The sequence below is a fragment of the Mauremys reevesii genome, linkage group 1 (assembly GCF_016161935.1).
Source record: "Mauremys reevesii isolate NIE-2019 linkage group 1, ASM1616193v1, whole genome shotgun sequence".
NCBI lineage: Eukaryota > Metazoa > Chordata > Testudines > Geoemydidae > Mauremys > Mauremys reevesii.
In genome coordinates this window covers 114,642,556-114,656,402 of record NC_052623.1, presented here as the reverse complement: position 1 = coordinate 114,656,402, position 13,847 = coordinate 114,642,556, and the positions used below count along the sequence as shown (strand labels likewise).

The following is a 13,847-nucleotide window of genomic DNA, read 5'->3' as shown; positions in this document are numbered from 1 at the left end:
ACCCTCATCATTGTCATCGCCATTCTGTTCAGCCCGCTCCTCCTAGCCTCCCTTCGCGCTGCCTCTCATCACTGTCATCGCCTGCCGGTTCGAAGGTCTCGGTTAACATCGAGTTCATGGTCTGCACGACTATGGGGTCCATGAGCTCAGTGCGTATTGCAGCTGCACAGTTCACCAAGGGTGAATTGAGCTGAGCAGGGTCCAGTGGCTGGAGAGAAAACAGGCTGGAGGGCAGGCAAGGCGAAAATGGCAGGGAGGAGGTGAGGGGAGAGGGACCCCACGGGTACAGGGAGTGGGGCAAAGTGCCACAGGGGGATAGGGAGGCTGAAGAACTAACTGGGGCGCAGGGGCGGGATGCTGCGGGGATGACGCGAACTATCGCTGGGATAGGGACCCACAGCCCAGCTTGCGCGTAGTGTGGCTTACTGTATCCGCGTTTATTTACCAGTTCTCAGAAAAAAGAGGCCACTTACTGAGCCACCAACATGACTTGCTACAGATGCCAGCTTCTTACCTACACATGTGTATTAACCAGGCCTGACCCTACTTAGCTATAACACCTGGCCCGAGCACAGTTCAAGAACTCAAAGCTCATATAGGAAACATTTTGTGAGCGCCTGCTGTGTATGGTTCTGCAGTCTATTTTTTGAACACATTAAGTAACAGGATAATTAGCAACATACAGAAATCACCACTGATGAAAAGCTGCAGGACTTGCAAGTCTTACCATGTCTTTAAAGGCCCCGAGTATGGCTGCCGTGACTATCCCAAGAAACAATCCAAGGATGTTCAGGACTGTGGAGGCCCACAGCAGCCGGTACAAGTGAACCACATCCTGACAGCTGTTCACTCCCAGAAACTCGTAGTAGCTGGTTGACTGTTCTGAACTGCAGTGGGATAGAAATGGCGTCACTGCTACATCAGTGATTTACAGAGCACCAGCCCAGCTAAATCCTAAAATGTTTATTTTTTTCTCGGGCAAAATAGCTGAAGCAAGAGCAAGTAGTCCAGCCTTGTCTGGACGAGGAAACTGTACACAAACATTCCCACATGAGCTAACATTGCTCAGCTAAACCCCTGGGAGCTCTGGTATAGATTCTCTGCAGCCTGACTTGTTTTTTTAATCACTATGTCAAATTAAACTGGTTTAACAAAAAATAAAGCTACCAATGGCCATGCTAGAGGAGCCCCCAGTGCTGCCCCTCATTCAGCTGACTAGCATTAGCACTTGTGGGGATTTTTTGGTACCATTTTCTAGCATAGCTACGGCACTAATAGGTGATGCTACATTTCTAATTTGCAAGCACTCTTAGTAATGTGTTTGAGAGCAGCTACCAGCTAAAACATGCCTAGCACAGCTCCCTCCATAGTTCACCTGTAGCATTGCTTCAAAGATCCTTGTCAAATGGGCATGTTGCTTAAGAAGTGAATCCAAGCACAGGGAAGGGAGATTTTACTAACTGGCTACATTTGCATAGCGTCTGCGGTTTCAAACCGACAGAGGCAACACAATTCAGGACCTAATGGATATCAAAAAGATGTTCCTTCAGATTGTGCTATCTAGAAATAATATTTTACATTCATACATAGCAACTGCTATTACAAATCAGGCAAATGATGAACCCAAGCTTTGTTTGCTGCAGCGTCTGTGTGGTATTTGGAGAAACCAAATCCCATGTTTTGAAACACCCTGCTATTCTATTTGCAAACACAAGGCAAACACAACTGCCGAGTAGTAACACTTTCCCTCCCACCCACCCACTTCCATACCAGCTATCTCAGCTAGGGAGAGTTTCTGCCTGCTTGCTCTGAGGATATGTGTGCTACCTCCGAAGCCTTTCCCTTCACCATGGGGACATTTTGATGAAAGGCAGAGAAGAATGTCCTGTGAAATGTTTGCTCTGAGTTCCAGTGAGGCTCATGGAGTGCAACTGGGGATGCTGGGTAGGGAAAATGCTAAGGAGAAAGGGAAGGCATGGAGAAACCTAAAGTGCTCCTGTGCAGAGCCAAGCCAGCCCTGAGTATTTATATAAATATCAAACCAATAGCAGATAAAGCCAATGGTCCCCTTAGCACTGGTCACATTCACAAAGGTACTTAGGTGCTCTACTCCCTAATCACATCCTTAGTCATTGGGTTAGAGAAAGATTGTCTCTATGGCCTGGTGGCTAGGGCACTCCCCTGGGGGGGGGAAGGCATAAGTCCCTGCTTCAGTAAATATTTAATTGATTCTATGAAGTGGAACAGCTCCAACAGGAGAGACTGAGAGACCCGCCTCAGAATATCCAGCACCCCAGCGGCCAGAGCACTCACCTCTGAGGTGAGAGACCTGTGTTCAAGCGCCTGCTCTCAGGCAGGGATTCGACCTGAGATGTTCCACCTCCCAGGTGAGTTTCTAAACCACTAGCTTACTGGGCATTCTGGGACACACATCCCTCTGCAACCCCACAGACTGGCTTTTGTGCAAAGCCCTAGCCTGCAGGGATGGTCTGAGCACTGGGACTGAAATGGCTTTGCACATGCCTGCTGGCAGAAATGTAGGTGTTTTGGGGACTTCAGGATGAGATGCCAGCTGAGCCATGGCTTTGAGAATATCCATGGTGCCTAAATGTTGAATGCAAGTGCCAAAGCACCTTTGTGAATCTAGCTCTTCACCTCTCTGTGCCTGTTTTCCCTCGCAACCTGCACAATCTGCACAGACAAAACAGCTGAAACCTTTAGGGCAGAGATGGTCTCTCAGTCTGTTTGTTCATTGATTAGCCCAATGGGGCCTTGATCTTGGTTGGGGTCTCTCGGCACTATCACAATATAAATAGATAATAAAATCGTCTCCCGTCTTGGACGGCGACCAGTACCAGGTGCTTCACAGGGAGGTGCAAGAAGGCCCATAATGTACAGGCTCCATGGGCTGCCTACAGGGGAGTTTCTTCCAAGCCTCTTATCAGTTAGCGGTTCATGCCCAGAAGCAAAAGGGTTAACTTTCAATCCCTTATATTTTTCACTCTATCCCATAACTGTGGGTGTTCTATTTATCCATTTAAGGATCAATTCTGTGTTGTATCCCCCTAAACTCTTGGAGTCAATGTTACCTTGCAGCAGTGAGATTCACCATTAATTATGTCTTAAGTAAATATTCCCAGTTTCAATATATCGCCTTCCAATTCAGGTGGATTTCTCTTTGTTCTTATACTATAAAAAGGGTGAATGGGAGGGTCTGCTTTACCTTTGCTATGCCATGCATTATTTTGTGCACCTCTATTGTTAGCCTCTTATTTCTCACCTCTCTAACCAGGCCAAACCGCTTCCTGAAAACCCTAAGACTGAAGTTAAATAAAACATACACACACTAGGATGAGTGAATAAATTGCTTTCACTAAAATTACAAAAATACAGATGGCACTACCCTGATCAGTAGCAGACATACCAGTTCGATTTAGCATCTCGTAGGCAAGGAAAGAAAAGCATTCATCCAGGCTTTGACTTTGTCAAATTGGTTCCATAAATCTGAACTCCAGAATCTCATCCACCGGTCTAGCATTCTGGGGAAACTCGTATCTCCCTCTAGTCCAAAACTTCACTTTAATCCTTCAGGGAAGTAAAGCTTAACAAAATGTTTCTTTGTTTTTGGTTGGTTGTTTGGGGTTTTTTGAGGGGGAGGGGGGAGTTTGCAAAAGCAAAACATATTTGTCCGTTTCTCTGCCAGTTTCACTGAAAACTTCCTTCTCCCAAACTTGTATGACTTTTGGAATTCCCATATGTGGCAACCTAGGTTTGAGGAGGGCTGGGTCATTCAGAGTTGCAGGCATGGGTAAAAACAAAAAAATGAGAGCTCTGATGTGAACCTGGCGGGATTCAGGAGGTCAATCTAGGGTGTGTGACACTAAAATGTGAAATAGCACTTTCCAGCTGGTACACAGAAAGCACAAGAGCCAGCATCCCCCCATTCCCTACCAACCCCACCCCACCCCAGGAGATTTTCCTGCTCATTACACAACATGATGCTGCTTGCAATGGTACTGACGTACATGTGTGCAATAAGGAAGGCACTGGGAAGGGATTTCAGGCTGGAAATAAATCTCATGAGTTTATTTTGTTTGGCAATAGTGTTATTTGCCAGGTAGGGGAGGCCACATCAGTCCGCTGCACCACCACTCTGGGCCCATTTTGGCTAGCCTCTCTCCAAGGGATGATGTAGACACCTACTGTTACTTGACTAGCATATTCATGCACTTCCACCGTTATATCTTCTCAGCCTGTGTTTTGGTAAGATTGACTTAAAATGGAAATCTTTTGGAAATATGATCAACATTCTCCTTTATACCATACCCTATCCTCATGGCCATTGAGTAAAATCCCTTGAGCACATAAATGCTTGTGAAAACGCCAAGGCCCTGCCTATGATGTAAAGTTTTGACATGGAAACAATATCTCCATTAATTTTGCTTCCCAGAGATCTGTGAACAAATGATCACATTAAATCCATTTTGAAAATTGTAATGCAAGCTCACCAAAGAGTCTTTACAAGGTTGTGCTTTATTTATTTATTTAGGTGGCCACATAACAAAATCCTACCGACAATTTTTAAAGAAAACCCACTGAAATAATAAGAGCACTGAGGGGCAAACCATGTCCCCTTCTCCACTGTGAGCAGGGCCCCCAAAGACAGTTTATCCTACAAGTCCCTGGGGAAGGGAGAACAGGATCTGGGGAATGCACACTCCTGTGCAGTACAGACCTCACCATAGGGACCTACTGTGGGGCTGAATGCAGGGAGGCTATTTGTATTATGTGAACGGTGCTGCAGGCAATGTGGGTGCTATTGCAGCTTCTGGCCATGCACTGGCTCTGCAGTTCGGGGCGGGGAGTATTCATGTGCCTTCTCACAGGGTTATCACCAGTGCACAGCTGCTAGCCAGCTGTGTGCTGATTCCCAGGTACTGGCCTAAATGCAAAGGGTCTGTACTCTAGAATCCACATACTGTACAAATAAACATACACATTCTGATAGAGCACATACTTACTTTTCACAATTGTACAGGTCACAGCAATAGCATGTATTGCTCTTTACTCTCAGCTCGCACTTGCTGCTTAAGCTGAAACACGTTACCTGGGAATAAGAGAAGGGACCATTCTTTAGTCTAAGTACTGTAGTTCCAGAACCTGGCCACCATTTTATAAGTCATCCCACCGACCACATAGAAGCAACACATTTGATTTACTCTCAGGTGCTTGCACAGGTACAAAAATTATCTTTCACCCAAAGGAGAGGAAGCAGGCAAAGAGGCCACAGTGAGACTGCAATATTATACAATAACTGACAGGTATCCAAACATTCCTTTGGGATTGGAAACTGGAGAGTAACTGTACAAACGACCGCCAGAGTGTCTTCAGCATTCAAACACAATACATACAACCCCAGAAAAGGTTCTTGCATTTTTTGTTTAAAGCACCATAAAAATACTGAAAATATTTCCCCGCGGATGTTATAAGGCTTTGCTGGCATGAACTTTTGTTGGATCAAATCTCTTCACCTTTTTTTATAATCCAAACGTGATATCATGGGCCTGATTCTCATTAACACTAAGGCCCCTTTCTGCAGCCAGAGATGTGAATAATAATATTCTCTAGTGAATGATATTAAGTCTGTCTGTCTACCTGTTAGAACCCCCTGCATTTCCTGAACAGGGCTGTCTCCAGCTTTTTTGCCGCCCCAAGCGGCGAAGGAAAAAAAAAAAAAGATAAAGCACTTCGGCAGCAGCTCTATGAGGGACCCGCCGCCGAATTGCCGCCGAAGACCCAGACGTGCCGCCCCTTTCCATTGGCTGCCCCAAGCACCTGCTTCGTTCGCTGGTGCCTGGAGCCGGCCCTGCTCCTGACGGTCTCACTCCTTCTCCCTTCAGCTTTTATTACACCAAAATAAAAAAAAAATACAACAGGAAAAAAGTCTAAGCAATTAAGCAAACGAGTATCATTTCCAGCAAGCTCTGGAATACAGAAATGAAAAGGTTCATTTGTGAGACTATGGACTCTAGAGAACAGACATATAAATACAGACATATGCAAGTCACACTCTATTCAGACAAGAGATCACTTTAATGACCCTTACAATGTAATATGCATACATCATTTCTATTTGACATAGCAGACTAACTGTAATATTTTATAGGCAAGTTTCTTTTTGAGGTCTTTAGCTTTATTAATAAAGTTTCAAATACTGGAACTGCTAATGGTATGGAAAATACAATATTGCTACCTTCTTTCTTAAATATGCTGTGACTATTCAGAAAGGTTCTGTTTGTACTATGAAAAGAGCATTTACTAGTGAATGGAGCCTTTCTCCTCATGAAAGAGATGGTAGCAACAGGCTTAGGAAAAAATTGTTGCCTTTGAAAAGCACTTATCAGATGACCTCTGTCACGCATGCCCATCCAATAATGTATTATTCCATGAGAGAATATGGTGACTCTGGAAGACGTGAACAGCTTAAAGAAAAAAAAAACAAGGCAGATGGGGGGGGCCACACAAAGACTAAGGAGTGAACAAAGGAAGTCAGTGACAGCAACAGAGAATTTGATGTTTTCACCTCACAGTAAATGCAAGAATCTCTCTTCAATTGGTGCTAAGAGGAGGTCAAGGCACAATAGCCAAAACTTGAAAAAGGTAACAGTCTGGTCACTGAAATGCAGACATAGGACTTGATATGCAGAACATACACAAATGGCACATGGTTTAGGGTCTGATTCTACCACCCTAGCTCACATTAAGTAATACCTTACTCCTATTGATGAGGCTGGAGAAGAAAAGAAAAAGAAAAGCAGTGTGCCCTTGGCGTAGGTCAAGATACCATACAATGAATACAAGCTAAGAGAACATCACAACATGATATAGGTCCCAGACTCAGCAGAGTACTTAAGCACATCCTTCACTGTAAGTATGAGCCTATATCTCACTGAAGTCAATGAGTTTGTTCGATGAATCCTGTCACAACCTGGCCTAGTCCTCCTTTGCAAGGACTGGTTTGCGTGGACCCAACCACTGGATCTCACATGCTACTAAAGGTACGTCCATACTACCCGCCCGGGTCGGCGGGTAGCAATCGACTTCTCGGAGTTCGATATATCGCGTCTCATCTAGACGCGATATATCGAACTCCGAACGCGCTCCCGTCGACTCCGGAACTCCACCACCGTGAACGGCGGTGGCGGAGTCGACGGGGGAGCCGCGGACTTCGATCCCGCGCCGTGAGGACGGGTAGGTACTTCGAACTAAGGTACTTCGAGTTCAGCTACCTTAGTTCGAAACCCCCCCCCCCCCACAGTGTAGACCAGGCCTCAGCTACTTGAGCCTGGGAAGAGCTGGGTCGCTGTTCATACCTCTGTGTCCCTGGGATCCACTCCCAGGGGCAGACTTCATGGCTTATCCCCTTCCTTGGGATGTGGGGTCCCACAACCTGTCTGCCTTAGACTCTGAAGCCAACACTTCAGGCCTCTTGAGCCCCCTGCCCCCACATTTGCTTATACATTCCCCCTCAAAGGTCCACCTTCCTGTGGGCACTTTGAGGGTCTCAATTAACCCCTTCAGGAAAAATGTGGCAGGCAAGTATGCAATACAGGCTTAGCAAAGGAATTCCTTAACCACAGCTACTTTACTCATAAGAAATCACTAGAGAATTACAAATCTTTGCAAAATAATGGAAGTCCTGAGATCTGGTTCTCACTCCTTCTGCGAGCCTGAGATCTGGTTAGCGTTTCAGGCAAGGCAGAGTCCCCCCCTGCCTTTTCTCTCTTTCCAACCTTGTTTTCTGGCACATGGTGACGGTCGGTCCTCCTGATCAGAGAAGCCCACCCTTGAATACAGTCTCTGTCCCTATTTTGCCCATGTGCTCCAGCTGGGAAATTCTAGACCCTTCCCCCAGCTTGGCTTATGTGCAGAGAGTCCACTGTCCCATGAAGATGGCCTAGTAGTTGACAGATAATCAAAGGTTGATTGCTCTGTGCTAACTTCACTATCACACTCATTCAACCAGGTGTCAAGCCCCTTTCCTGGGTAAGGTGTCTGTCTCATATATATCACAATAGCCCTGCCCTGGGAAAGGTATACATGTGTTCAGTCTGTAATACAAAATGGATGCTCCAATCCACAGTGGAGGTTACACTATGAAATGAAGGTTACAATCCAAGATGGAGGCTGCAATACATAACAGAATTCACAATTTGATACAGATATAGCTTACTCTGTCACAAGCCCACTGAGTTATGGTGTGTTTTGTTTACCTCTGTCTTTTTTTACTTCAAGTCAATGGGACTTCAGTACATGCATAAGTGCTTTCCTGAACTGAAGGCATAAATCATCAAGGGCCTGATTCTGCTGCCCTTCCTCACACTGAATAGTAACTTACTTTATGAGGAGACCCACTAGTTTCAGTGACTACAGCAATCTAACCAAGTGCCACTATGCTGCATGACATCTGGCAGCATCTTAAATCTATCTGTAAAATAAAGTTGGTGCAGAACTTAGCCACTTGCTTGTTACAGGGGGCATCTACCTGGCAGCACATGACACTAGTGCTTTTGGATGGGTGCTGGCTATCTATTGGCAACTAGGTAAAATTTAAGCTGCTGGTTGGTTTTAACCTATCACATATGTTCGTATTGGCCTGGTACCTATGTATCTTAAAGACTACATCTCTCCTTATGCCATGCTGCCAGAGTCGAGATCAGGAGGGACTCCAAGAGAGGAGGGGTACCTGGGAGGCCATTCTCTGTGACGATCCCGTGGTTTTGGGACTCACTCTTGGTTTGAAATTGTCCTAGTTTATCAACATTCAAGGCATGCTGCAAGGCCTATACATTTGCCCTGTCTGAAAGAGTTTGGGAGTATATTAGAAGAAGGTTGTAAAGAGCTTAAAGATATTTTCAGTTTCTGTGTTATGATATATACTAATTATTGGATGAGAGGGTTACTGGAGTTGTCTATTTTAAAACTGCATTTTTAAAATATGCTTGGAGTGCCAAGAACAAGCGCTCCTTTTTATGAGACTAGTGAATAAATCCAAACAAATAAATACTCAATGTGAGAAAGGGGGACAGAATCAGGCACTAAATCATGTGTCACTTGTGGTTATTCTGCATGTCAAGTCCCGTTCCTTCATTTCAGAGACCAGATAATTATCTTTTTCATGTTTTGCCTGGTTGTGCCTCCCCATGCCCTCAACACCAATTTAAGAGATGTTCTGGCCTCATAGTAATTGCAAGAAAATCAAATTCCATCTGTTTCTGCCAAAGGAAGGAAATGAAACAAGCAAAATCCACCAATTATGTATCACTTGCACGCTATCAATGGCTTTTCTAAGGAAACTTGTGCTCAGGAGAATTGCATGAAGCAAATAATCTGCCTTCTTAGTGAGAAATTTGCATGGAATGTGGGTCATGCCAGCTGGTAACCAGTTGGTTAAAATAAAAAAAATCCAAAAGCTAAACTTGACAGCTGTGGATCAATATCTCTGGATTAGTGTACAGAAATCTAGATCCAGATCAATTCAGTTGGAAAAACATGCCAGTGGACAACCAGACAAGAATTTATTACAAGGGCATTAAACTAAAGATGCTATAAACCCATATTACTTTTTTTGCCAGAAGAGGGCAAAGATCTCAAAGCTGCTCAAATTTATACATTCCTAGGTGGTCTAGACATAGCCTAATATCTCTGATGCCTTTTAGAATCAAGAGGTCTGCTTGAGAAAATCCACAGGGAAGCTTAATCAACTTCACTTTAGCAGAGAAATAGTTCTGTTTACTTGGTAGAGATATCCCTGGTATTTTTTATTTTGTGAGGAGAATAGGGAATTAAAATTATGGGAAAAGATGCTGACACAGGTCCTATGTCTTATTGAGGTAGGTCAGCAAGATCAGTAAAATATTCCTTTAAGATATTTTCTTAAACTACAGAATGCTCTGGTTCCAACTGCATTACTCATTTACATTTGTAACCGACTTGACTTGTCTAATGTTATTAACAGTAACATTTCCCATAAGCTCATTCAGAGCTGTGGAAAGAACTGTGATTACGGATATCTGGCTTCCTGTAAGCCCTAGTACTGTTTGTCTATTTTCAGTTCAGCTCTGCTTTATTTCCTTCTTGCTACCACCAGTTTGGAATCCCACATTTGCGAGAAAAACACAGAATTAATAGCAATACTAAGGAACATTGGTGGGGGAACTAAGTCTAGATTTTTCAGGAGGCAACTTATTTGGGTATGGTTATTCTTCCTGCCATTTTAATATGGTTGAGATAAAAAAGGGAAGCTGAATACAGAATATGGACATTCTTGGCTTATATTAGATGACTACAGTAGAGATTTGAAGTTTTCTGGCTAATGCAAATTTATTAACTTAGATATTTACTACAATAGTGCAGGCAGCAAAACCTCCTCAGAGGATTATGTAATAAAGATGGAATGAGAATGGCTAGACGTGATGTAAATATTATAGTCAACTCACAAAGACCTTCTGAGAAATACATTATTGAGGGTGCTATTGGGGAAAAAAACATTTGAGGCGTCTAATGAACCCCTCAGAACATCCCAAAGGAAATGAATGAGCTATGATATCGTTTTGTTTACCTCTGTCTGGTAGGCATCGTATAAGAATCCTATTCCACTTGAATAAAACTGACACCTTCTAGTGTACAAGGGTCTAGGGTCCTGCAAGGAAAAAAAATATTCATGAAAGTATCTAATCCGGAATAACTGTGCAGTCATATCATCCCCCACTGCCAAAGGAACATGCTGGGTGACCAGTTAAGTGCACTGCAGTCCTGTCTGCTTTCCAATCTGTATCTGCTCAGAAATCAGTTGCAAAGGGTTACCATTTCCCTTGCTCCCTCTACCTCTAGGCTGTGCACGGATAATTTATTTTTCTCTGACCCAATGGCCTCCTTTGACAGACCAGCATCTCAATCATTTAATACCTCTTTTTCCCCCCTACTGCCTTCTTCCACACAGAGGTCAGATGAATAACACACTCTTCTGAGAACGGTACGGCCACTATTTCCCCATGCATAAAATCTAATCCAATTAATTTTAGAATGATAGAAAAGTATTTGGCAATTTATTTTAAAATACAAGGCCTTACTTTTAAAGATTTTAAGAATCTTTTGCCATAGAGAAAAAACAGAAAATAAAATAGGATCTTTAAATATACCACCCAATTTTTCATACTATAGGGCCCCAGTGCACTAACTCTTCTCGTTAACTAAATAAATTGAAGAAAAGACAATGATATGGAGAAAATCTAGAGCTGAGCTCATAATTCATAATGAATCAATATTTGCTTCTTTTTCTGTTCATGAATATCTGCAAAAAGATTGTGATTTTCTCAAATATATTCACTAGTCAAATTTACTACATTTTCTTGATGCAAAAATCTCCTTGGTGATAACACAAAGGAATATCCACCAGCTGGCAGGGAGGGGCATGCTTCAAGCAGCAGCCAGTTAGCAAATGACCACTTGAAGGCTACTGATGTTTGCCCCTACTAAATTCAGGACTCTGAGTGGGATCCACAGAAGTACTACACACCTAAATCCCATTTTTAGGCACCACTGCAATCCACAAAACACCTGTTCAGCTGCTGCCTAACCCTGTGGGTGCTTCAAGTCACTCAGCACCTATGTTTTTGCAATAAAAGTTCCCTAGTACCTATATTTCTACCTCTGAGCATGTAATCTGCTGCCTCCCTCGAGGTGTCCAGGCACCCATCTCCTGCCTTTGACCCAGAGCGATGTACGAATTGGGGAAGATAGGTGTCTGGCCACCTAAATGGCACATGGGGCCCACTCCAGTAGGTATGCTCAGAGGCTGCCTATCAGACTGGGCCCATTGGTGAGCTCACACAAAATAACTCAGAGGATGACTTCCCTTATAACCTTTAGCCCAATGGTTAGGGTACTTATGTGGGAGAGCCCCAGTTCAAGCCTCTCCACTACCTCCCCTCTGCCTGATAAGGAGAAAGGAGTTGAACAGGGATCTGTTACCCTTCAGGTGAGTGCTCAAACCACTGGGATATAGAGTCATTTGAACACTATCTCTGGCCCAATTAATATTTAATTATTAATTATATAATTGCAGTGGAACAGCTTCAACAGGAGAGATTGAGGAAGCCCCGCATCTGACTATCCCATAGGCAAGTGGTTAGATCATTCACCTGCGAGCTGGCTGATTCCTGTTCAAATCCCATCTTCTATTCATCAGGCAGAAGCGAGACTTGAGCCAGGGGTCTCCTACATCCCAGGGCGAGTACCTTAACCACCAGGCTAAAGGTTATCAGAGAGGCCTTCCTCCCCCTGCTTTGTGTATTATTAGCCAGACTTTGAGCACACTTACTGGATTGGGCCCACACATGACTTAAGCAGCTGAATGCCTGTCTTCCCCTGGTGTGGGAATCACAAGCAGAGATAGGTTCCTCCCTCCAGCCTGGACTGAGGTGCCGAACTCCCAGAGGGGCACCCGCTGTTCAGGACACACCCCTCTTGTCGACATTTTTCATTGGATAGTTTAGGCAGTTCCTGCCTAGAGTGCTGCTTTGTGGATCCCATTCTAAGGCCACTCTCTCTCCCCATTCATTGTATGGGGAGCCTCAGTGCCGAACTCAGGCTTTGCGGATCACAGTGTTGTTCCTGTGAGTTTTCTAGGCACCTAAAAGCTAGGCATTGTGACAATGAGCCTCATAATCCCCAAGTCCCTTTTGTGAAGTGTGTGTGTGCAGGGGAGGGATTTAATGACTGCATAGATCTCTCACCAGTTGTATTTCACAAAGCAAAGCAGAGTGTGGGAGGAGTGGGTCTGAATGAAGCTGGCAATGAATTTGGCCATGCAGGTTTTTTAATATGTTGCTGAAGCCTAGTCCAGCAACTGAAGAGCTCTGAGACCGCTCCATCACAGTGTATCAGTGAGCCCACCGCAAGGAAAGGGGTGAGAACACCATCATCCACCAAAACACTCTTTTCCTGCAAATTTACAGGCAAAGCACTCGTAACCCATTAGAAGAAACTCAACCCTCCCTCACCTGTCCTTTACTGTGGCAGCTTTGGTTTCAAAACCTGTTAAAACCAGGTGTAATCTGGCATCTGAAGCTAGGGCTGTGCTAGTTAAGATCAGCTCTCATTATTTTATAATGAACTGTATAAATCTGTAAAACCCAAGAAGGCAATCAGAGAAAATGCAGAGCCCTGCAGGACGAGACAGGTAGATTAATACAGCTCATTCATCATGTTACTTGCTTTGACCTTCTGATTACCCTGGCAAGCTAAAGTAATAGCTTGAAGACAACTGGCCTAAGGGTTGGGTAAAAGCTTACCATTGCATCCAACAATATTTGTTTATACCACACAAGTAGAGAATGAATTGCTTCAATAACTCCTATTCTTTGGAGGAACAGGAAATACCAGAGTGGTGGAAATAACATGTCGTTTCTAGCATTTGCAAAACTAGAAGGATGTTATTTTTCTACTCTGGGAAAACATTAGGCGTTAGCAGTAACTTTTTTCACTGCTTTGGTGGGAGGGAAAGGGAGAGAGGAGTAGCAAGCAGAGCTGAAAAGGAGCACACCACCAAGAGAAAGGATGCTTCCTCCCAATATAGACATTGGTAACAATTAAAAATTGCCATTCGTTATGTCCACAGCAGAAGCAAGCTACATATGTGATAATGGAAGCACTGGAGCTAACCTTTTTTTGTGCTAATATCCCACACTGTCAGAAGAGATACTCAGTGCTAATGTTGTCAAACACAGCTGATCTTACATATTTTTAGAGGAAGTGAGAGAATTCCCCCTTTTCCACCACCAAAC

The 13,847-nt window shown here is 44.0% G+C and overlaps 1 protein-coding gene across 1 annotated transcript in view; it reads right to left on the bottom strand.

The window, feature by feature from the left end:
* TMEM255B (transmembrane protein 255B) overlaps positions 1–13,847 on the bottom strand; it is a 111,445-nt gene that overhangs the window by 24,561 nt on the left and 73,037 nt on the right. Inside the window, exons 5-7 of the mRNA XM_039542425.1 lie at positions 10,622–10,702; positions 5,022–5,107; positions 728–887 (exon numbers count right to left, since the gene is read on the bottom strand). Coding sequence (XP_039398359.1) covers positions 728–887; positions 5,022–5,107; positions 10,622–10,702 — 327 coding nt within the window. The remainder of the gene's footprint in view (positions 1–727; positions 888–5,021; positions 5,108–10,621; positions 10,703–13,847) is intronic.